Genomic DNA, 24,174 nt, shown 5'->3' with positions numbered 1-24,174 from the left:
AGCTTAATTCTTGTTGGGGAGTGAGTGGAGAGAGAGACAAGAGATAAATAACAAGTGGGTATATGATATATCAGATGGTAATAAGTGGTAGGAAGAAAAAGATAAAAGAGGATTAAGAGATGGAGAATGACGGGGTGGGGGGGGGTGCTGTTTTAGAGAGGGATGGGATGACCTCTTTGAGGAGGTGACATTTGAACAGAGATCTGAATGAGATGAGGGAAGCCATAGTGCTTTCCAGGGAGAGGGGCACAGCAGGAGTAGAGGAGGCAGGCACGTGCCTGGTGAGTTCGGGGAACAGCAGTAAGTGAGCAGGAATGGCTCAAGGGCACAAGTGGAGGGATCTGTCTTAGATGAGACATTCTGGATGTACTGTCTGTATCCCTAAACCATTCTCAAGAAGATAGAATTAGGAGTCGGGAAATCTTCATTCAGCACTAAGCATACGCTTGGCATTAGGATGCATAAATGTTTGCTGGCTGGACAGCTGGCTGAACCCTCCTTTTGCTAATTAGGCGCGGGATAAAGTCTGCTCCTTAATGCTGATTGTTTTTCATAGTCGTCTCTTACTCCCCCTCACCCTCATGTTTGGAACATCATCCCCTTCTCCAGCAGCCAAGTGAGAATGGCTATATATTTTGTCCGTTGCACCTTAGGCTGGGTTCTGTAGTGTCTGATGTTCTGAATGACCTTGTAAAAATTATTGTCATTTTCTTGGCCTCGGTTGGCTCACTAATTAAATGAGGATAATCCTGCTCCTCTTCTCGCTCCTGGGCATAACATGTGACTGTATGTGGCTGTCTTTGCTTCCTTCTGCCCCACTCTTTCCCCTCCCGGCTTAGGCCAAGGCCTTCTAGATGTGCAGTGTGCTCTGATGCCTGCGAGCCTGCAGGCCTGCCCTTACCTGACCGCCTCCGGGGCCTTTCGATGCTGGGTTGGGCCAGAGCCAGTGCTTCCACCTTGCAGCCTAGCCAAAGCTCAGCTCAGAGGAGGAGGCCTGAAGCATGTACGGCTAAGCAGTGCACACGAACATGCAGTCACCAGGAGCGCCTCACAGAAGTCTCATGCCACACTGGTTCTGTTCAGTCTCATGAATTCAGTTTGTCTGTCCTCTAAGCTATATTTTAAAATCAAAGGACACACCTCTCACTGACTCCAATGATTGCCCTTGTGGCCTTTGCTGTGCCTCAGTGGTTTCTCAGGGACCAGGATGGCCAATACATTGGGGCTTCTAAATGTGCTGCTCCAAGAGATGGCCCAAGTCAGTCTTCCTGCTCCCCAGACCCTTCTCTCTATGAGACTTGAGGAGACAGGCTGGGTGAGACGAGGTCAGAGCACAAGCCTGGGGCTCTGGCCATTGGTTGCTCTTCACAGGGAAGAAGGCTGAGCTGAGCAGGGGGAGGAGGAGCTCCAGGGCTCACCATGAGTGAAGGCAGCATGGCCCTCCAAGACCTTGTAGTTTCTTATCCTGAATAAAATAGACACATGCCTTCTTTATCCACCTTTTTGCATGTATGATATGCTGCACAGATCATTTTCATCATCACATCAATGCAATCCACAAGAGCACGTTTTGTCTCTGACTTGACCCAAGGGCCACACAGGAAGCTTGGAGCTGCCCAACCTCACGCCTGACTCAGCAGGGGCCTCCTGCAGGTCATCTTCTCTTCTATATCCAATGCCTCTATCCAAAGACTAAGGATGGCCCTAGTGAGTGACAAGCACAATGCTTCTCTTGTCCACTGACCTGATGGCTGCTTTTCCTCTTGGCTTCCCCTCCTCACACAGCTTCATTGAAATATAATTGACACATAACATTGTATAAGTTTAAGGTGTACAACGTGTTGATTTTATAGATTTATATTGCAAAATGATGACCACCATAGCGTTAGTTAGCCACCCCCCCATAACATCACATAGTTACCATTTCTTTTTTGTGGTAAGAACATTTAAGATCTACTTTCTTAGCAACTCGCAAATCTATAATACAGTATTGTTAACTATAATCACCGTGCTGTACTTTAGATCCCCAGAACTTATTGGTCTTATAACTAGAAGTTTGCACCCTTTGACCAACCTCGTTCCCCTTGCCTTGATGTCCCAGAGAACACAGTGTCCGCACCCCAGCATGGATTGTTGTTATGTGATTGCTGCCCTTGCTAGATGGGGAGCTCCCTGAGCACAGGGGCCATGTCTCATTCATCTCTGAGTCACCAAGTCTGACACATAGATGTATTAGGCTTTCTATAAATGTCTACTGAACAAATGAAAAAGCAAAGAAAATACTTGGAAGACAAATTGGGACACCTCAGTCACTCCCTCTTTCCCCAGGGGTTATGAAAGCCACCTCCACTCCCTGCCTTTCTATGTTGTGGGATTTTCACCAGCTGCTTTTCCTGTGACCTTGATCGTAATAAGATTCTACATTGGAATCAGAGCATTCTCTGGAGACTGCTGGTGCCCTGTTCCCTCTGTCACACAAGTCCTCATTACCTTTACCCCTCTTCATCCAGTCAACATTCATTTCACAGATATTTATTGAGCATGACCATGTGCCAGGCACTGGGCTAAGTGCTTGGGATACATTGGTGACCAAAACAAAGCTCCCGACCCTAGTGGAGCTTTCATTAAAGCCCAGATCACGCCCCTTCGCCATTCTCAAGGTAAATTCCTAAAGATGCGCTAAATCCCACGCAGGCTGAGCCGTTCTTAATCCATTTCTGCAGACGCAGCTCATGTACAAATGGGCCCAGCCGAAAATCTGTGGTGAGGATCTCGAGGGGGCGGTGAAGCTGCCCGCCTCTGGCGTGAAGACCCGCTGCCCGCCCTGCAACCCAGGCTTCTTCAAAACCAACAGCAGCACCTGCGAGCCATGCCCTTACGGCTCATACTCCAACGGCTCTGGTAACCCCCTCGCCGCCCTATTACCCGAATTGCATCTGTTCCCACATCACCCACATGGGCGGGCCACATGGGCACTCAGAGTGGTCGGCTGAATGCCGACTCTCTCCTCCGAGGGAGGCAGTAAGGGCCAGGCCACCTCTGAGGACTAAGTTCGGGAGACGAGAGTCTGGGAGGGGTCCTGCCTGTAGGTCAGAGTCATACCTGGAACTGCCTGCCTTCCTCCTCCTTCCAACTGTGACTGTGACTCAGGCCCGAAGGTACCCAATCCTCACGACAGAGGCTACCAGCACATGGCAGGGATGCTAACGAGGAGTTGGGGGAATTTGTGTACCTGTTGACATGAACGCATTTACTGATAATAATGTGACAAATAATATGAGCTCTACGAATCAGAATAGAAGATACATTTAAGTTTTGAAATGAAAAATTTGGTGGGCAAGGAGGATAGCTGGGATCTTGGAATGAAGGGTCAGTGTTTACGTCTTGAGTTGGTTAATCACATTGTCAGAATGTTTTTGAGCCAACTTGATATAACTATGCAATGGTGCTGACCCACCGCTCTTGTTTGGCTGTCTGCTATTGTTGCTGCTTGTCTGTGTGACAGCAGCTCCAGTCAGGGTGGCCGCAGCCTTCCTGCTGAATGCGAGCATCTTGTGGTTCCCCCAGACTGTAGCCACTGCCCAGCTGGGACTGAACCTGCTGTGGGATTCGAATACAAATGGTGGAACACGCTGCCCACGAACATGGAAACGACTGTTCTCAGTGGGATCAACTTCGAGTACAAGGGCATGACAGGTAATTGCCTCTCCCCGACCATGAGCTGTCAGCTCCCTGCTCTCCCACAGAGGCTCTTCCCACTTCCCATTTCTTCATAATGGTGATGCCTGGAGGAAAATGAGCCAATCATGCCACACATTCCCTTAGAAGTTTCACTCTTCATGGACATATATTCTGCTAAACCTTAGTTTTAGAGACAGAAACAGAACTAGAAACTATGTGCACACACTCCAAAAGTCTTGCACAGAGAGCCTCAGAGTCTTTGAACAAAGTAGCAGGATACGTAACATGGTTCCTGTTCGGCGGTGGCTCCGGACGCCTGGAGGACAGTGTTACCTCTCTCTTCCAGAGTGTCATCTGGGTGCTCTTTTACCCTGCACCCGAAGCCGCAGGGTGTTAACTCTCCCCTCTCCTTTTCCAGGCTGGGAGGTGGCTGGTGATCACATTTATACAGCTGTTGGAGCCTCAGACAATGACTTCATGATTCTCACTCTGGTTGTGCCAGGATTTAGGTGAGGAATACAAAGCTAAAGGGAAGCCCCTGCCACCTTGGCCACATCCAAGTCCCATAGAGCTTGGGATGTTGCAGAGGGGAGGGCTTCCGGTATGCTGAAGTACCAGTTCAGAACAGAGCACAGGAATGGTCTGACGAAGTTCACCTGAGTGCCAACACATTCTTAGTTGCTGCCCATGCTGATTTGCTTACTGCTCTGTCATCCATGTGGCTTCTCCCGTCAGATGGCTGCATGCTACCCAAATTCTTCCTCCTCACAGCATCAGATAAGATTTTTTTAAAAAATCGGGCCAGGGGTGCCCAAAGACAGTTCATCTTTATTTGAGACAAGAAGAGTAGAGGGATTGCTCTTATTGTCATATTTATCCCCATATCCCAAGAAGACCTAGGACAACAAGCAATTTGTTTGCCATTAAAAAAAAATAATACTATAGGCAGTGAGGTGTGGTGGAATGAGCACTAGACTGGAAGACAGGGCACTTGAACTTGGCCACTGACTGGCTTTGTGAACTTGGGAAAGTCACCGTGAGGCTTTAGGCTTTAGGCTCCTCATCTGTAAAACAAGGGGGATTCACAGACTGTGATTTTGGACTAACTCAGGTTGTGATGACTGTTCCAGCCCATTAGTTAGCACAAGTGTGTAGACAGGAGCTGAGAACTGGAGGTCCTCAGAATTCAAGCAAATGGCCAAAGCCAAAACAAAAGCCATAAATGGATTTCCAAAGCCAAAGTGAACTCTTCCACCCATATATGCTTTAAAGACGGGAGGGAACCACTGAAAGGGCTTCTCTATTGCCAGTCTGGCTTCTCCACTCCCACCTTCAAGCCCCCTCCTTTCCTTCCCTCACAGCGCTCAGCCCACGGTAGTCATGCAAAAGGTATTCATTTCCCTTCCCCTAACTTATCTTACTCAGAGCTGAGCAGATACATCCCATGTCTTCAAGGTGAGCAAACTTTTTAGACTTTTTGGAGGTAACATGTCCAAAAGTACTTTTCAATTTGCAAATCTGATTACAGTAGTAGAGTGCTTCTCCATCCCCCAACCCCATCCCCACCCTCTTGGGCATGGCTTTCTCTTTCCCAAGAGAAGGACCAGCCTGAGAATTTTGCTGAAGAAATTATAAGTTGAAATACTGCTCGTTCGACCCAGGCAAAACCCATACTATCCCAGAGAGTGAGCTGCGGAGTGAATACAGTTTACATCTTATGCAGTGGTGCTTCTCGAACTTTAATGAGCATACGCATCACCTGGGAGCTGTGTTAAGGCACAGATTCTGATTCAGTGGGTCTGGGGACCACACTCTGCTAGCGAGACTATATGGCATTTTACAAAGCACTTCTACATCTGTCATGCCTTTGGATCTCACCCAATGATGGGAGATAATAAGAAAGATGTCATCACATCCATTTTACAGATGAGGAAACTACAGTTCGGCCAGGTCAAGGTCACATAGAATTGGACTTAGTCCATGCTCTTTCCAGCATAGTCAGAACTTAATCCTGTCCCCCAGCAGACCCTTTGCTGCTGTCTGGGCTCTTCAATAAGCACCACCTGGCCTCTGGAACTGACTTAATTTCTGCCTCCATAGACCTCCACAGTCGGTGATGGCAGACACAGAGAATAAAGAAGTGGCCAGGATCACATTTGTCTTTGAGACCATCTGTTCTGTGAACTGTGAGCTCTACTTCATGGTGGTACGTTTTCCTTTCTCTGCCCACTTTGGGGTTTACAAGGACTACTGGGAGGGTTGGCTCCCTCTGCCCCATTGGCACATCAACGTAACTGACACCCCAGCTTACAGTGATTTCACAGAGGAGGGGCCCAGACTGTCCATCAGGGAGTTCACAGTTTAACATTGGTCTGACCAACTGTGATGGCCCCTAGGATGGCAGTGGTGTGAGCACCCTCTCCCCCCCCACCCCAACCACTCAGCCATCCCACCTTCTCCTTTTGTCTGTCTTGGGTTCAGGGTGTGAATTCCAGGACCAACACTCCTGTGGAGACATGGAAAGGTTCCAAAGGCAAACAGTCCTACACCTACATCATTGAGGAGAACGCCACCATGAGCTTCACCTGGGCCTTCCAGAGGACCACTTTTCATGAGATAGTAAGCTCCTCCCCTTCCTCAGATCCCCAGCTCCTAGAAGAGACCTCTGAACCCGGGAGGATGCCTAGTATTAGCTTAAGTGTGAGTTTGAGGTTCAGAATCCAAGGGTTAGAAGGATCCTGAAGAGTCAACAGAGGACTGCCTATTCCAGCCCCCCGAGGAGCATCCAGCCTTGTCCAGATGACTTCCCGGGGAAGATGACACTATAAGCTCCTTAAATTTCCTGTCCCTCCTCAGCAGTCCCCATGACATGTGTTGTGCCTGACCTGGTACACCCTGTCCAGCCCCCTCGTTGTTTTTAATAATAATAACTTCGGTTTTATTTTCTTAACTCAAAGTAATGCAGGTTCATTGCAGAAGACTTAGAAGATATAAAAAAGCAAAAAGAAGAAGTAAAATCACCCATAATCCTACTACCCAGAGATATCCCAGTTAACATCTAGAGTATCTCCTATATAGTCTTTATTTCTCTACAAATACATTTTTTTTTCATTTATAAGGAAAAGACCTGCTTTTTTCATATAAGAGTATCTACTGCACATTTCCCCCGTGGCACTTACTATTTTTACACACCATTTTAAATGGTTCAGTCTTATTTTAAAGTGACACAAAACGTACATAAAGAGTTACTGTCAAGTGAGTAAAAAGAATAGGATGCTTCTAAGATTTTTCTCAAATATCAAGCTAAAAAAGATTGTCACAGTTTACCATTTCCAGAGAGCTCAATTGCTACTGTGTCTCAGGCCTCCGCCAGCTCTCCTCTTGTTTCCAGGGCAGAAAGTACACCAATGATGTTGCCAAGATCTACTCCATCAATGTCACCAATGTCATGGATGGAGTAGCCTCCTACTGCCGTCCTTGTGCCCTGGAAGCCTCTGAAATGGGCTCCTCCTGCACCTCTTGTCCTGCTGGCTATTACATTGATCGAGATTCAGGAACCTGCCACTCCTGCCCCCCGGACACAATCCTGAAAGCCCACCAGCCTTATGGCATCCAGGCCTGCACGCCCTGTGGTCCAGGGACCAAGAGCAACAAGGTACCAGCAGTCAGCAGTGCATCCTAACCTTGGCCCTCAGGGTGGGTCACTTCAGAGGGTGCAGGTCCTGGGTGTGGTTCTTGAGGGGCTGATACCCAAGGACTCATCCTGGCGTATTCCCAGGTTGGAGTCCTGAAGGGCACCCATCCAGGCCGTGCTTGGGGATGGCGAGTTCTTAGCTGTAGCAGTTGGTTTTCAGGGTCTAGGCCTCAGTCATACACAAGTCTCATCTTTAGGAGATAGGTCAGGAGATCTGTGGCCATCTGGTCCAGAGGGTTACTTGGCATCTGTGCAGAGACCTGAAGAGAAGGAATAGTGAGACCTGCGGCCCAAATTCAGCCTACTTCAATCCAGCCTGTTATCATAGGAATTTGCCCCCTCTTCTTTGGAAAAGGAACTCCCCTTTGCTGAGACATATGGTTAATTGGCATTAATGCCTTCTATCCAGTGGTTTCTTCTACATTGGAACAACAGTGCTATTTCCCCACGTACTTTCTGAATCTAAGTACTATGACTAAAAGCGTTTAGTTATTCATGAATGCTTTTAAGTGAACTTGTATTTTACTGATCACAACCATGGGACATACATCTGTAAGGCACTATTTATAGTCTGCTGACGTTGTTCACTTTAGCTGGGAAACAATTCTACAGACCCCGGAGACCTCTTTTGGGCACCGTGGACTTTTGCCACAAACTTCCTCCTGGGGCTCCCTCTGCTGCTATGGGAGGGAATGATAGCTGTATAAGGCTGCTGCTGAAGGGACCTAAAACGGAGCAAGGAAGCAGCCTACGGAAATCAAACCCCTTTTGAGGTTCAGTTTCCTAAAGAGAAGCTGGGAAAGAGGAAGCAGGGGTCAGTGAGTTTTAAATGGAGATGGGGGGTGGAGGCAAGGCTGGTAGTTTCTCTTCTGCCAAAGGAAGGAGGGCTGTCCTGTGTCTTGAGAGAGTTCTGTAAGCCAGGCATAGGGACAAGGCTGTAGAATCTGACCGAACTACCTGCTGCAAAACAATAGGTTTGGGTTCGTACATCACGTATGTGCTAATAATTGAGTGGCAAGATTTACATAAACCCCACCAGCCCCTGTTTCACTTCTTTTCATGCCCACCTCCAATCCTCACTTCCCCTTCTCTCACTCCACTCGGGCTGGACCAGGCTGGGGAGAATGGCTGCCACTCCGCAGGGGTCCCCTCAGCTGCCCCAGCAGCTGGCCTGATGGTCCCTTTCCCCTCAGATCCACTCTCTGTGTTACAACGACTGCACCTTCTCAGTCAGCACTCCGACCAGGACTTTCGAATACAACTTCCTGCCTCTGGCAAACCCCGTCTCTCTGGCTGGAGGGCCAAGCTTCACCTCCAAAGGGCTGAAATATTTCCATCACTTCACCCTCAGTCTCTGTGGAAACCAGGTGAGGCGTGCAGGGGCTGACAGCATGAGCACTGGGAGGGGTCGCCAGCGGGTCAGAGGCCAGAGAGGACACGGGAGAAAAGCTGGAAGGTGTCCAGGCCACAGGGCACTGAGGAGATTCAAAGGTTTTTCAATGATGATTATTCTCCCTGAGGACTTTTTTTCTCTAACATTAAATCATTTAGATTATAAACATTTAGGAAATTAAAGATGTTAAAATAAGGTGTCCATTTACTCCTACCTGACCTTTATTCCTTCCAAATGACAATATAAAAACTCTGCAGGAGGGAGATTTCTTTTTCCCTTCACAAAGTAGTCTTCACTAATCACAGCACTTGTCCTTTGTTTTCTAGAGGCTGGATGAAATAAACTGTTGTTAGTTCATCTGCATGTGTCTTTGCTGACAGTACAAAGGAAAGCAAGGTGAAAGGCTTTATAAGATAAGGAAGGAACGTCCCCCTCAGCCATTTCACGCTGCTGCAAATGTTTTGGATACAAAAGTGAAAGGCAGAAAAGTAAAGGGCAGTCCCATCACTACTGCGCTTGACTAAATTACAGACAAGCCAGGATCAGCATTAGGAAAGTTAGTTTCAAATGTTACAAAATAAAGAATATCTCGGGGCCGGCCCGGTGGCGCAGCGGTTAAGTTCACACGTCCCGCTTCTCAGCGGCCCGGGGTTCGCCGGCCTGGATCCCGGCTGCAGACACGGCACCGCTTGGCACGCCATGCTGTGGTAGGCGTCCCACATATAAAGTAGAGGAAGATGGGCACGGATGTTAGCTCAGGGCCTGGCTTCCTCAGCAAAAAGAGGAGGACTATGCCGAGGTGAGGCCTTTATACCACAAGCTTCTACCCATCTAATGCAGCATGCAGAAAGGTTGATTTGCATTTATACAGAAAACATGTCAAAAAAGAAACTAATCTAGGAAAGACTAGAGACAGATGTCTCTACCTTGTTTTTAAAAGTCTCTGAAGAAGTTAAAATAAAGCCTCAGAAGTGACAGTGATAACTCAGGAATTGAGACTGATAAAAGCAAACCCCATGTAGCAAAAGTTTCATTCAGTGAGTTGGGAGAGGAGATGAAGATGGGGAATTTGAAGAGTTTGTGTCTTTTTTTTCCTTTGCTCCTTTATTCTTTTCAGAAATGCTTCTTGTGTACTGTCACACTATAGACCCTCAGTTCAAAGACAAAATAACGCCGTTTTATTATAATGTAAAGGTTTCTTCCTGTTCTCATATTCTTTATTTCTTACAGTCGAGAAATTACAATCTAAAATAAACTGAGGGGCTGGCTTGGTGGTGCAGCGGTTAAGTTCACACGTTCTGCTTCTTGGAGGCCCGGGGTTCGCCAGTTTGGATCCTGGGTGTGGACATGGCATGAGTTGGCAAGCCATGCTGTGATAGGCGTCCCACATAGAAAGCAGAGGAAGATGGGCACGGATGTTAGCTCAGGGCCAGTCTTCCTCAGCAAAAAGAGGAGGATTGGCAGCAGTTAGCTCAGAGCTAATCTTCCTAAAAAAAAAAAAATAAGTAAAATAAAATAAAATAAATTGAGATACCAGATTTAGCAATTTAACTCCATTTGTAATAAAATTTATGATATTGAAAATCCTACATTCTAAATGCTTAGTCCACTTAAAGTTAAAATATTGAACAAATGATTTTGTATTAGCAAACAAGTTATATATTGATATTTCATAAATTTAACAATTTTGAAGGAACAATATCTCAATATTTCCTCTATACAAAGTCTCAGGGAAGAAGGGGTCTCAATTCCTACTGTGTTCCCAAGTTCTATGTGGTTTGGGCTGTTAAAGACTGGAGGAGAAGCAAACTTTCTTCCCTTGATAAATATTTTTCTTTTAAAGATTGGCACCTGAACTAACAACTGTTGCCAATCTTTTTTTTCCTGCTTTTTTTTTTCTCTTTCTCCCCAAATCCCCCCCACCACACAGTTGTGTAATTTTTAGTTGTGGGTCCTTCTAGTTGTGGCATGTGGGACACCACCTCAACATGGCCCAATGAGCAGTACCATCTCCGTGCCCAGGATCTGAACCAGCAAAACCCCAGGCCGCCGAAGCGGAGCTGCGAACTTAACAACTCAGCCCCGGGGCCAGCCCCCACCTTTTTTAGTGTAACATGAAGTCTTCCTTCTTTTTTTTTTTTGAGGAAGGTGAGCCCTGAGCTAACATCTGCTGCCAATCCTCCTCTTTTCGCTGAGGAAGACTGGCCCTGAGCTAACATTGTGTCCATCTTCCTCTACTTTCTATGTGGGACGCCTGCCAGCATGGCTTGCCAAGCGGTGCCATGTCTGCACCTGGGATCTGAATCGGCGGACCCCGGGCCACCGAAGTGGAACGTGTGCACTTAACTGTTGTGCCACCGGGCCGGTCCCCAATATTTTTTTAATGGAATAGGTTCCAATTGGTCCTAAGACGTCCTACCTCCAGGCAGGGAAGGGGCTGGTTATGGAGTCTGTTTTAACCCCCGGGAGTCACTGTCTGGAAAGTGCGTCCAGGACAAGCGTGGTGGAATCACACACCAAGGGAGACACAGAGGGCGAATGTGAACCAGGCCAGATGTTGAAATAAATTTCATGGGATCACTTACATATTTCAGTATCTGCCTAGAAAACTGACTAGGATAAGGAAGACCCTTAAGTGGTGGGCTGGTAGATTAGATCTCCAAATGCCACCATCGCAACCCTGCTCACATAAGGCTCCCAGGTGATGCCAAAGAAACAAAAAGACTGGGGATCTCTGGGCCAGAGTTCCAGAAGTCAGGACATCTAGGCCTTATTCTTTACTATTTTTTTTTAACCTGTCTTGTAATTAGAAATGGGATGAATCATTCCATTGCAACGTATCATTGGAAAGCTGAAGCTTTAGATGTAAAAATACTGTTCCCTCTTCCCTTTTGGGAGTTCTTCTGTGACCACCACTCCTTCCCACTTCTTCCTCCCCACATCCCCCTGCCCAGGGTAAGAAAATGTCTGTGTGCACCGACAATGTCACTGACCTCCGGATTCCTGAGGGTGAGTCAGGTTTCTCCAAATCCATCACAGCCTACATCTGCCAGGCGGTCATCATTCCCCCAGAGGTGACAGGCTACAAGGCCGGAGTGTCCTCGCAGCCTGTCAGCCTCGCTGATCGACTCATTGGTGAGTAACCCAGCTGCTCCAGCCTGTTTGAATTAGTATGTGTGTAAGAGAGTGTGAGGCAACCAGGCTCCAAGGTAGAAGGCCCCAGATGAAGGGCCCAACCTCTTTACCTCTGTTTTCTATTCCATCTTGGGTGCCAAGTGCCCCTGGGCCTCTGACAAACCTTTGGTTCACCCTTTCATGAGCCACTTGGCCTTGTGATGAGATGAAGGAAGGTTGCATGTGGACAGGTATTAAAAGAATGGAAGTGGTTGCCAGCTAATGCTGCTAGTGGGAACTAACTAGGAGCTCTAATTTGGCAGGGGTGACAACAGATATGACTCTCGATGGAATCACCTCCCCAGCTGAACTTTTCCACCCGGAGTCCTTGGGAATACTGGACGTGATCTTCTTTTATAGGTGAAAATGAGAGGCCAGGCTAATGCAAGTGAAACTTAGGGGTCCTCCACAATTTCTGTTGTATCCCTCCCTCCCCAGCCACCCACTGCTTATCAAGCCAGAACACATCCACGGTCTAGCAGATCTGCCCAGCAATGATAGCTAAAGACTGGGAGTTCCCTGATGGCAGCTTCTTGGGTATTACTGGGGCAGGTCTGCCCCTGGAGGCGGGGAGAAATATTGGATGATCTGTGGCTGATTTCCCTTCCTGCCTGGGGAGACTCCAGTGTTGTGTACATGCTAACCTTTCCTAGACCAGTGCATTTCCGCTTGACCAGATCTCCTGACCCCCACTCTCTCCATGTGTAAACCAAGGCCTGTGCACTCTTATGCGTCAGGCTAGAGCCCAAGTCCTGACTTCCCCAGCAAGGGAATCGTTCCATGTTGACTTCACTTAGTGGCACAGATGAGTGACTCATTCTCCTGTGGGGGCTGGCTTTCTCTGCAGGTCCAATGATGTCACCCAGTCCTGCAGTTCTGGGAGATCAACCACCATCCGCGTCAGATGTAGTCCACTAAAATCTGTCCCTGGAAGTCTGTCACTGCCAAGGTAAAGGGACGTAACAAAGTCTCCCTTCCTTGGACTCACTCTATCCTCAGAGCCAAAGATTACTGAAAAAGGGAAAAAGAGACAACAGTCTGAGGTCCATTAATGGGCTCTTAGGGACACAGTCATGGCTCCAAACCCTCACTATTTAGATGTCAAGAATGAGGCAGAGGGGCCGGTCCCATGGCCGAGTGGTTAAAGTTCCACGCACTCCACTTCGCTGGCCCAGGTTCACAAGTTTGGATCCCAGGTGCAGACCTACTCCACTCATCCATCAGCCGTGCTGTGGAGGCATCCCACATACAAAGTAGAGGAAGATTAGCATAGATGTTAGCTCAGGGCTAATCTTCCTCAAGCAAAAAAAAAGGAGGATTGGCAATGGATGTTATCTCAGGGCGAATCTTCCTCACACACACACAAAAAAGGGAATGAGCAGAAGGAAGAGTTAAAGCTACCTTCACATTCCCAGACCATTACGTGGGCAGCTGCATAGCAAAGTGGCTAACTGCTGGGGCTGAGAGCCACATTTGATTCATCTCCTCCACTGACCAGCTATGTTATCATGGATACATTTCTTAACTTCTCTATTTCCTATCTTATCTCTTCTTCTTTTTTTCTTATCTATAAATTCAGATAATGATAAGTTTCCTCAGGAATTTATTGAAAGGATAAATGAGACTTGAGAACTTCTCATGGTGTCTGGCATGTACTTGCTATTATTAGGATTGGGAGGGGCCGGCCCCGTGGCACAGCGGTTAAAGTGCACACATTCCGTGCCAGCAGCCTGGGGTTCGCCAGTTCAGATCCCAGGTGCAGACATGGCCCTGCTTGGCACGCCATGCTGTGGTAGGCGTCCCACATATAAAGTAGAGGGAGATGGGCACAGATGTTAGCTCAGGGCCAGTCTTCCTCAGCGAAAAGAGGAAGATTGGCTGCAGTTAGCTCAGGGCTAATCTTCCTCAAAAAAGAAAAAAAAAAAGGATTGGGAAAGGTTTAGGGAATCCTAGGAATCTCTCCACAACTAAAAGACCCAATTCTGAGTTTAATAGCTGAGTGCACTAAATCAGAAACCCCGGGCTGCTGAGGTGGAGCACCTGAGCTTAAACACTCGCCACTGGCCCCACCCACCTCCGTTTTTTTTTTTTTTCTCACATAACACCAACTAACATAGTGAGAGGCATTAGGGTCTTGAAGAAGATGGTTTGGGAGATGCTGCTCCCGAGCAAAAACCAATCAGGGAGATGGGGAGCAAAGCAGGATGTTTTGGCCCAGCAGTGGTGTCAAAATGTAAGATCACTCTTCTTGTTCTAGAAACCGCACAGTAAAGTACATAGCAGATGTCCATGACCTGAAGCCCATTCCTGAACCCCACCCCCAGGAAGCCACAGCGAAGTGGCTTTTGCAAAATGTCACATGCCCATGGGGAGAACAGGAGCCTCTGATGGCTTGGTTGGGCAGCCACACTAGAGCTCAGACACCTTACCTTAGCTCTCATCTGATGTCAGCGGAAGCAAATGGGCAGAGGATGGGAAGTCTGGTGGAGGCTGGGAAGGCCTCTTATCATCAGGGAAACTGGAGAGCAAAACCTGTGTTAAGGACTAGTTGGAAGGATCCTGGTGGAGCTAACAGTTTGGCAAGGAGAGAATGGATCAGGGAAGCTATGAGATGACAGGATTCCAACCAGATCTTCCCCTCCAGTCCAGCAAGTGAGCACTCAAGTCTCCTTTCTGCCTTGCCAGCACTTGCTCTGATGGGACCTGCGATGGCTGTAACTTCCACTTCCTGTGGGAGAGTGTGGCCGCTTGCCCGCTCTGCTCGGCTGCTGACTACCACACTATCGTCAGCAGCTGTGTGGCTGGGATCCAGGTAGGTTTCTGTGCTTGGGGGCTTCCCAGGAGAGAAGGGAATGTGATATCAGAGTCCCTTGTTTTTCTCTCCAACAGAAGACTACTTACGTGTGGCGAGAACCAAAGCTATGCATGGGTGGCATCTCCCTGCCTGAGCAGAGAGTCACCATCTGCAAAACGATAGATTTCTGGCTGAAAGTAGGCATCTCTGCAGGCACCTGCACTGCCATCCTGCTCACCGTCTTGACCTGTTACTTTTGGAAAAAGAATCAAAAGTACATGCTGGGGTCTTGGAGTTTGGGGATGGACAGGGTTGGACCACTGAGCTGGGAGGAGAACATCTGAGAGTATAAATTCATGGGGCTTTTCTCTGAAGTTGGCCACCGACCCCATGACTCTGGCCACTTGCTGAGCCACTTTTCCAGTGTATGCCTTGTTTATCCTGGCTCCTGAAGAGAGAAGGTACCACATGGCAGTCTACAAATGGCTACTAGATTCCCAAAAGAAAAACAAAGAATATCTTTGATTTGTAACTGTTAATAATAAAAATGATGACTTTACCATTCTCATATTTCCATTAAGCTTTAAGATCACAGAAACAGCCCAGCCTTAAGGGAAAAAGATCACTGACCTAGGAGCCAGGATTCCTTAGCTCTATGCCCAGCCCAACACCATTTTGCTATGCTTCGTTCAGTTTCCTTAGCCATGGTATGGGAATACCTGTTTATAGCCCAGCCTCCTTCCCCCTTTACCTCTTATTCCACACTTTGGTGTCTTGTCTTTCCCATCCCGTTTCACAGGCTGGAGTACAAGTACTCCAAGCTGGTGATGAACGCCACCCTCAAGGACTGTGACCTGCCAGCAGCCGACAGCTGTGCCATCATGGAAGGCGAGGATGTGGAGGATGACCTCATCTTTACCAGCAAGAAGTCACTCTTTGGGAAGATCAAATCATTTACCTCCAAGGTAGGGAGCCTGACCAGTGCACTGAGGTCAGCCTGGAGGGCTGGAGAAGACACCAGTCCTAGGCCCCTGAATGGCCCCACACTGTTCAGGGACCACTACTCTGCTCCCCACCCTCCACACTATTCTTTCCCTCCACCCTGAAAATCCTGGCTTCTGCCTTCTGTATTTCCACACCAATACTCTTTCCCCTGGGGCCCAGGGCTGCTCTTGACCAGGCTCCTTCTCTCCCAACATGCACTCCAGTTGATGGACTGTTTGGGCCTTTTAACTTCCAGAAGGAGTACTGAACCATCCATGTTGTAAGAATCATTTCCCTTTTTTTTGGAGGGAGGGGAAGAGGTGATCTTTAGGATCAACTTCTGCAAGAAGTGAGGCTCTCCTTTGACCACTGGAGGGTGCTGTCCCCTAGATGTCTGGGCCCTGTCCTTTGGGGGCTGAGTCATAGCTAAGTCGAAGCTGTTCACCACTGAGCAATTCTGAGCTGGAAGAGTTGGCTCTGTGTAGGTGGGTGAGTGAGTTTGAAGCTCATAAATGCAATACAGACATCACTGTTGCTGGGGGTGGGGCCAGCAGAGAGCATGCAGGCAACTCCTCCAGGGCCACAGCCCTCTGCAGCCCCACTCTGCCAGCACCCACACCTCACTGCCCTGAACCAGTTCATCCAAACAGGTGTGGGTGGGGAGGGAGGGAAGAGGGGAGGAGAGGGCTGAAGGATGGTGAGGAAAGGAAGGTGGATAGGTGATTAGATTGCTGACTCTCGTTCCCTTTCTGCTGGCCTACCAGGCTGACTCCCTTGACCTCCTTAGATCTTGGGGGGCATTTTTTACCCATGGGAGAACAATTCACCCTGGGACCCTTGAGTCCTCACAACAGCAAAGATGCAAAGCAGGGGGTTTTAGAGATTTTTCTTATCCTCTGACTGAATGAAGGGAGCAAGAATAGAGGGTATCTTATGTCTGTGTTTCCACCAAGCCCCTGAAAGCAGAAATTCCATAAGGGTTCCTTCTGTCACCTATTTTCCATTTCTCTCCTTTGTTCTCCAAACTTGCCCCTGTGCAGCAGCCAGCTCCTGTCACCATCTCTCTTTCAGAGGACTCCTGATGGATTTGACTCGGTGCCACTGAAGACATCCTCAGGAGGCCCGGACATGGACCTGTGAGAGGCACTGCCCTGCCTCACCTGCCTCCTCGCCTTGGCACGTCACCTAGCAGGCCTGTAGCGATCTGGGTGCCAGCTTCCTGCAACACCCACTGCTGGAAATCTCTTCATTGTGGCCTTATCAGAAGAAGTTTGAATTTCAGATTTTTGTTTTTTTACAGAGTACCCAAGCCCTCCTTTCTGCTTACGTCAAACCTGCCAAATATACCCACACTCTGTTTGTATATTACTCCCTTGCCTGCATCTTGTTTCTCCAAGTGGCTCAGCCGCCGGAGCCATAGCTTCACCTGCTCATAGTGCTTACAACTCTGGAATGAAAATATTTCTCTCTTCCTACGCATAGAAACTACTTCCTCTGTCCTCTTATTGAAGGGCAGGAGCAGCTGGCAGTTTCCCTGATCATATGCCCCCGGCTCATGGTCTCTTTAGGAGAGAAGCTGGGTGAGGAGGGGCTTGGCGTTCCCAGTGGACCGTCTTCATGGTAGCCTGAATTCATCTCTCCCGGAAAACCAGCTCGAACTGAGTGTAACGGATAGGCCAAGGGCCAGGGGAGTAAGGCCTGGGTAAGAAAAGGCTTGATAAGCACAAAGAGACGCAATAAGGAAGCTTTTGTTTGTTTGTTTTAGGAAGACTGGCCCTCAGCTAACATCTGTTGCCAATCTTCCTTTTTTTTTCTTTTCTCCCCAAAGCCCCAGTATATAGCTGTATGTCCTACTTGTAAGACATTCTAGTTCTTCTATCTGGAATGCTGCCACAGCATGGCCTGATGAGTGGTGCTATGTCTGCACCCAGGATCCAAACCAGCGAACCCTGGGCCACCAAAGTGGAGTGAGCAAACTTAACCACGGGGCCACGGGGCTGGCCCTGGAAGCTTTTGTTTTGTTTTATTTTTTAAACTAGGTACTTTAGGGGCCAGCCCCGTGGCGCAGTAGTTAAGTTTGCACGTTCTGCCTCGACAGCCCGGAGTTTGCAGGTTTGGATCCCAGGTGCGGACATGGAACTGCTTGGCACGCCATGCTGTGGCAGGCGTCCCACATAGAAAGTAGAGGAAGATGGGCACAATGTTAGCTCAGGGCCAGTCTTCCTCAGCAAAAAGAGGAGGATTGGCAGCGGATGTTAGCTCAGGGCTAATCTTTCTCAAAAAAAGTAAATAAATAAAATAAACTAGGTACTTCATTTCCTTTTCTTAAGTAAGCGATAAATATTCTCACTGGAGCCGAAGGGAAAAGTTCATCAGGAAAGGCCCAAAGCTCTAGTGGGTCTCTTGTCTCCTTTTTTTTTTTTTTTTACCTCCCACTATCTCCCTGTGACACTACAGAGAACCAGGTAAGCCCCAAACCCTGATGTTCTCGCCTCGTTCTCTGTCTGCTTTTACACACAGAGATGACACACCCTGCCAGTGAGGGAAATTCCCCGTTCTTGAGTCCCCATTCCTAGAGGCTTGGGCCATGTCAGGGAATAGGGGTATCATATTTTGAAAGAACACAAGGAGGCCAAGGTTTTGTTTTGGGTTTTTTTGCTGAGGAAGATTCGCCCTGAGCTAACATCTGTGCCAATCTTCCTCTATTTTGTATGTGGTTCACCACCACAGCATGGCTGCTGACGAGTGGTATAGGTTTGTGCCTGGGAACCAAATCCACGCTGCCAAAGTGGAGCATGCTGAACCTAACCACTGGTCACAGGGTCAGCCCCCAAGGCCAAGGTTTTAATGCGGCCTTACTGGAGTGGACCTGAGATGGCCATGATGTCTGCTTCTGAGCTTACCTCACCTGCTCAGCCACAGAATAAACAGCTTCCAGGCTAGCCAAAAAAGGAATTGACTCCCAGCCCATACCCCAGCTGCAGAATCAGATCAGTCTTCAAAGAGGAAAGACTAGAGGAGTTGAACAAGGTGTTCACCAAACAGGGACACTTTGCACTTTCCAGCCCCTGTCCTTCCCTTTTTCCTGTTCTCATTTCCTTTGTGTGCTAAAAAACTAAAAAGACGTCTGGCCCCAATTTCTGGCAGCACCCTCTTGAAAGGTGAGTAAAGAGAGTGTCCTCTGTGCCCCTGTTCTCCACTTTTACACCAAGTGTAATCGATGAGCTTTAAGTAACTAGAATGGTAAAACCAGAGCGAGGGTTTAAATTCCCTTTTTCTTTCAACTACTAACAATTCTCCCTCACTGACTATCTCTTGGTCAAGGGCCCAGTGGCCCATGATTTGTGCCTGTCTCCTTTCTCAAATGGCCATTTGGTGACCAGATGGTAGGTATAGAAAGGAGATGGCATTTCTAAGTGGTTTGTCTGCCACAAAACTGTTTGCTGATCCTGATTAGCCATTGCTGCCCTAGCAGTGGTCTTACAAAAGGGTCACTGAGAACTGGAGCCCTGCTATAACTTCGGGCCAACGACAGATCACTGAGGGCAGGCAGTCCCTTTGGTTCAATAAATCTAGAAGCTTTTCTTTGGCATCCAAATTCTCCCTCCTCCTGTGGGAGTCAGGCTCTCAGAACCTGTGGCTATGTGGGAATTCCTCCCAATGGATGTAGATAGCTAGCTCGTGAGCTCCAGTCTAAAATTTTCTGTAGTCTCAGCAACACCTTGGGCATCTGCTTTCCCACCAAATAACTTTCTTTTGTGAGAAAGGCTACAGAAGGTCCTTAGACTATCTGGAAGCAGTACATTATTCTGTTGACTTTATTGTGGACTGCCCCCAGAGCAACCTCAAACTCCACTGACTTAGTCATAATACCTTAGGATCTTCTTTTCACTATTCCTTAGTGTACCAACTTCTACAGATCTTCCCTGTGTCCTGCCAGGAACTCCTGAGTTATGCTATCCGGGTCACCTGTTGCTCCTTTAGCATCTTAGACACATGTTAGATATTTTTTAACAGCTCTGTTAGAGAGTTTAATTAACATCCCATACAATTTGCTCACTTTAAACGTACAATTCAATGGGTTTTAGTGTATTCACAGAATTGTGCATCCATCACCACAATCAATTTCAGAACAGACACATGTTAGATTTTATATGGGAAAAGCCTTTAGCCCTTGAACTTAGGCTATGGTGGTTTGCACAAGCTACTGGGGGAGGACATGTGGGCTCAGGAGATAAACTATTTACATCCTATTTGGTTACCTGGAGTCCTAGAACACACAACTAACTCTCATCATGTAGGCACCACCTGCCTTTGGCTGGGAATACAAATGAAGATTGTGTTTTCAAGGACCAGGGGATTTCTTATGCCAACAAAACTTTTTTTTTGGTCTGACTTTACATTAAAGATAAGACTGACTATATTTATACAACAGAGACTTTGTAATGGATTTTTCAGCTTTGTGAAACCAAACTTTATCTCATCAAGACTGATTGGATATCCTTTTTACTCTGTACTCCAAGAGTAGTTTGTTAGGGGATGGGACTTGCATGTCATTCTTTTTTGTGTGAAATAAAAACATATCTTTCGAGTTGTTCTCCTTGAACATGGCTTGGGTCACTGGATGGGTGAGCGAGAAATGGTAAGTGTCTTTGACACTTACACTGAAGATGAGAAAGATTCTGGAACCCCAGAGTGACAGAAAAGAGCACACTCTGGAACAATACAGACCCAGGCTAGAAGCCTCTTACCACCTATTGAGGAATTAGCCAACAGCCAAAGGCTCAGTTTCCACAATAATAAAATGCAGCTAATGATACCTTACCTCCCAAGATCGGATGAGGATCAAAAGAGATAACACATAAGATCTTAGCATGTTAGTGCCCTTCCCTTCCAGTTCAGTTTTCTCTCAGGTGGCATTGAGGCCAGCAACACAACAATGTGTCCACAAATACAAGTAAAATTAGCTGCTTTGGGTGTGAGGTGGATGATAATAGACTAGGTGCAGATAAAATCCTAGGGAACATCAAGGACCGACCTTTTCCCAGAGTAGCTGGATCTTCCTGCTCCAGTCCTTCCTTCACTCTAGTTGAGGGCACTCGATCCCCTGCAAAGAATCCCCCTCAGCTGGTTGGTTGTGACTCACATCTGTTTTGACTGGGTGGTACCTGGGTTGTAAGGGTGGTTAAATGTTTTAAATATCACTCCTGCTTGTAGGATAAAGTCTAAACTCTTAAGTAGGACAGCAGGAAAGGAAACTCATGTTAATTTGGCTTCTCTATGTGTCAAGCCTGCACTAGGTAGTTTCACAGCATTGCCCACTAGTTCTCAGAACAGCCTTAAAGGTAGGTCCCAGCCCCATTACAGCAGATGGAGAAGCTGCGTCTCCAACAGATTCAGTAATGTGGTGTACAACAGTGAAGAGACGATGACATGGGAGCACGCAGTTCACTTACATGAATTCAGCCACATACTGTGCAGGGCCCCAGTGCATCAAACAAGCAACAGACCTGACCGAGCGTGAAACCGGGGCGGGGGGGGCACGCGGGGAAACGTGGGGATGATTTTAAGTTTCTCAATCACTGACAAAGTGAAACGCATTGTCAGGTGACCAGGCAAGAAGATACTAATGACTTGGTCTAAATCTTAAAGAAAGCATTTAATTAATCGAGAACCACAGAGCAACAATGGCTATTGAAGAGACAGGAAATTGATGTAGGGTTGCATATACAAAACTCTATGAATAAATGAAGAGCTATTCAAGGAGTATTTGGAATATAAACTAATTCCATTTTAGTGCTGAAATTAATAATCCCACATAAAGTGCAATTCCCTGTAAGATGTGGTGGGAGCGTGGTAGGAGAATTGACACCTCACTCCAGTTCTAACAGAGGGAGAGGCAGGATCAAAGCACCCCCAGGTCCTGGCAGCTTTCCCCTGACCCATGCTATTTTTAAACTGTTCTTCCTTGGTTGCCCAAGGACAGTAACATCAACTTCCTTTGTTACTATGCCTCTTATAGAAGGGTGTGGGCAGCTGCCAGCTTGAGCTTGCTTGTCAGTTCCTCCAGAAAGAGAAAGATAAATGCTACTGTACCGTGGGAACCTAGAAGGGTGCTGAACCCATCTGCGGTCGGGGCAAAGAGGGTATCAGAGAAGGCTTCCTGAAGGAAGGATGAATTAACCAGTTTGGAGGAACAGGGGAGGGAAAGGGAGTTCCACATAGAAGGAGCTTGTACAAAGGCACAGAGGCAAGGAGGGGGCTACAAGCAGCTAGGTATGCGGAGTGTGAGGAGAGAATGCCAAGACGTAAAGAGGGAAGACGCTAGAGAAGCTCTGGTAGGAGGGCAGACCACGAAGGGCTTTGCAAGCTATGTTTGGACGTTCTCCTGAGGGCAACAGGTAGCCACTGAAGGCTTCTAGCAGGGGAATGAGAGGATAGGGCTTGCTTGCCAAACACTGAGAAATCCTACTCCAAATCCAAGACAAAAAGAGGAATGCAAAGAGGTACGAGGGGCCAGCCAGGTCGCATAGTGGTTAAGTTCAGTGCGCTCCACTTCAGTGGGGTGCAGACCAACACCACACATCAAGCCATGCTGTGGCAGTGATCCACATACAAAACAGAGGAAGATTGCCATGGGTGTTAGCTCAGGGCCAGTATTCCTCAAGCAAAAAGAGGAGGATTGGCAACAGATGTTACTTTAGGGTCAATCTTCCTCACCAAAAAAAAAAGAGGTGCTAAAGCGAGGCCCAAGAGAGCCCTCCCACATAAGCCAGCTCTGAACTGGTGAAACTGAGGATGGCATCTATGGCTGGGTGCCCTGCCCTCTTTTCTTGCTCCCTCTCTGCAGGTACTTATTCCCTCTGGGCTGCCCCCTAGCTTCCCAGGACCCCCAAGGCAGTTTCTCACCTAGGATTCTGCTCCCTGATCCTGGCACAAGCTTCTAACCCCTCAGCCTACTCCCTGCAACTCACCTAGCCAAGGGGATGTAATAAGCACCCACCATGTGTAAGGTGCTGGGCTAGGTCCTGTGGAGATAAAGATGCAAATATCCAATGGTCCTTGCCCTATGAGAAAAAGCCACATTTTCTAGCTAAGCTCCTCAAGGCCCTGTTTTCTGCTAAGGAATGTTAACAAAGGGACAAGCCCAAACAGACTATTTTAGACACTTACCAGCACTGAGCTTTCGGCTCCATTGCTTAACCTCCCTGGGCTTAGTTTCTTCCTATAGAAGATAAAGGGTTTGGCCTAGCGGTTTTCCAGTTGGGGGTCCTTGAACCCCTGGGTCCTCAGATGCAGCACCCAAAAACTATTGTCAGCATTAAAGCCTAACAGAAATCACACATCCAAAAGTGGTATGGCCTCATGCCGTCACTTCATAACTAAAGGATGACGTTTATTTGTTTTGTTTTTGTGTTAGCTTCTGGCAGGAATTACTCAGAAATGCTAGTTGGCAGCCCTATATGTCTCATTAATAAGAAGGGAAAATGAGTTATTGCTTTTTAAATCATGCTTGTTAGACAAAGATATTTTATTTTATTTTTTATTTATTTATTTATTTTTGGAAGATTAGCCCTGAGCTAACGTCTGCTGCCAATCCTCCTCTTTTTGCTGAGGAAGCCTGGCCCTGAGCTAACATCCGTGCCCATCTTCCTCTACTTTATATGTGGGATGCCTACTACAGTATGGCTTGCCAAGCAGTGCCATGTCCACACCCGGGATCTGAACCCATGAACCCCAGGCTGTCAAAGCAGAACGTGTGCACTTAACCGCTGCGCCACTGGGCCGGCCCAGACAAAGATATTTTAAAACATAGGGGACAAGGTGATGAAATGGTTAGGAATTATTAGGCTACTGGGGTTGGCCCCATGGCCTAGTGGTTAAGTTTTGCGTGCTCTGCTTTGTGGTCCAGGTTCGGTTCCCAGGCACAGACCTACACCACTTATCAGAATCCACTCTGTGGTGGTGACCCACATATAAAATAGAGGAAGACTGGCACAGATGTTAGCTCAGGGTGAATCTTCCTCAGCAAAAAAAAAAAAAAAAAAAGAGGAATTAGGCTAGCAGATAGCTAAGAGTCACCTCCAGCTCTAAAACTCCTATGATTCTAAGCTGATAAATGAAGTATGCTATTGTGTTAGTTTGTTATACTCATCAGACAACATAAGCATTTTAAAGGAAGATGTCTGTTATCTGATGATAAGACTAATAGTAAAAATTCCTAAGGAAATTTGGAGAGGCCAGAATTTTAAGGTCATCCTTCCAATTATACTGATGACCTCCTTAAAGGATTGGCCCAGTGGCCCTCCTCCCTGAGGCCTGGGCCCCAGGGCAGTCTCAGGAACACCCATCACTGTTTTGAAACTTAGCAGACAATAAGTTGGCAGTGCCTTCACTGACAGGGAAGCAGTCAGATCCCCACCACAGGCCTCGCCCCCAGAAGATGCCAAGGAA

General features: G+C 47.6%; 1 protein-coding gene and 2 long non-coding RNA genes across 7 annotated transcripts in view; 1 reads left to right on the top strand and 2 right to left on the bottom strand.

Annotated features, from left to right (window-relative positions):
- ELAPOR1 (endosome-lysosome associated apoptosis and autophagy regulator 1) overlaps positions 1-20,311 on the top strand; it is a 73,152-nt gene extending 52,841 nt beyond the window's left edge. The window contains exons 9-23 of one of the 4 annotated variants that reach the window (XM_008523465.2): positions 2,724-2,901; positions 3,568-3,696; positions 4,100-4,190; positions 5,782-5,887; positions 6,163-6,300; positions 7,073-7,336; positions 8,569-8,742; positions 11,723-11,903; positions 12,206-12,302; positions 12,790-12,891; positions 14,628-14,754; positions 14,832-15,010; positions 15,536-15,701; positions 15,945-16,000; positions 16,761-20,311. In XM_008523465.2, the coding sequence (XP_008521687.2) occupies positions 2,724-2,901; positions 3,568-3,696; positions 4,100-4,190; positions 5,782-5,887; positions 6,163-6,300; positions 7,073-7,336; positions 8,569-8,742; positions 11,723-11,903; positions 12,206-12,302; positions 12,790-12,891; positions 14,628-14,754; positions 14,832-15,010; positions 15,536-15,701; positions 15,945-16,000; positions 16,761-16,860 (2,088 nt within the window). In that variant the 3' untranslated portion in view covers positions 16,861-20,311. The remainder of the gene's footprint in view (positions 1-2,723; positions 2,902-3,567; positions 3,697-4,099; positions 4,191-5,781; positions 5,888-6,162; positions 6,301-7,072; positions 7,337-8,568; positions 8,743-11,722; positions 11,904-12,205; positions 12,303-12,789; positions 12,892-14,627; positions 14,755-14,831; positions 15,011-15,535; positions 15,702-15,944; positions 16,001-16,760) is intronic. The other 3 variants (XM_008523466.2, XM_008523467.2, XM_008523468.2) reach the window with 3 other exon arrangements.
- On the bottom strand, positions 6,748-9,834 carry LOC139081605 (uncharacterized). The gene is made up of 3 exons (XR_011536736.1): positions 9,695-9,834; positions 8,988-9,097; positions 6,748-7,635 (listed from the first exon to the last, which is right to left on the bottom strand). It is a non-coding gene; the product is annotated as an uncharacterized lncRNA (long non-coding RNA).
- Positions 9,945-15,184, bottom strand: LOC139081604 (uncharacterized). 2 transcript variants are annotated; one of them, XR_011536735.1, is made up of 4 exons: positions 14,372-15,184; positions 12,587-12,953; positions 11,762-11,926; positions 9,945-10,255 (listed from the first exon to the last, which is right to left on the bottom strand). It is a non-coding gene; the product is annotated as an uncharacterized lncRNA (long non-coding RNA). The 2 variants fall into 2 exon arrangements; XR_011536734.1 differs by lacking the exon at positions 14,372-15,184 and having other exon boundaries at positions 12,587-13,072.
- Positions 20,312-24,174: the final 3,863 nt, after the last annotated feature.

This window comes from Equus przewalskii, unplaced genomic scaffold (assembly GCF_037783145.1).
Source record: "Equus przewalskii isolate Varuska unplaced genomic scaffold, EquPr2 ChrUn-13, whole genome shotgun sequence".
Lineage (NCBI taxonomy): Eukaryota > Metazoa > Chordata > Mammalia > Perissodactyla > Equidae > Equus > Equus przewalskii.
The sequence above is the reverse complement of the archived record's forward strand: the minus strand, read 5'-3'. Positions and strand labels throughout refer to the sequence as shown.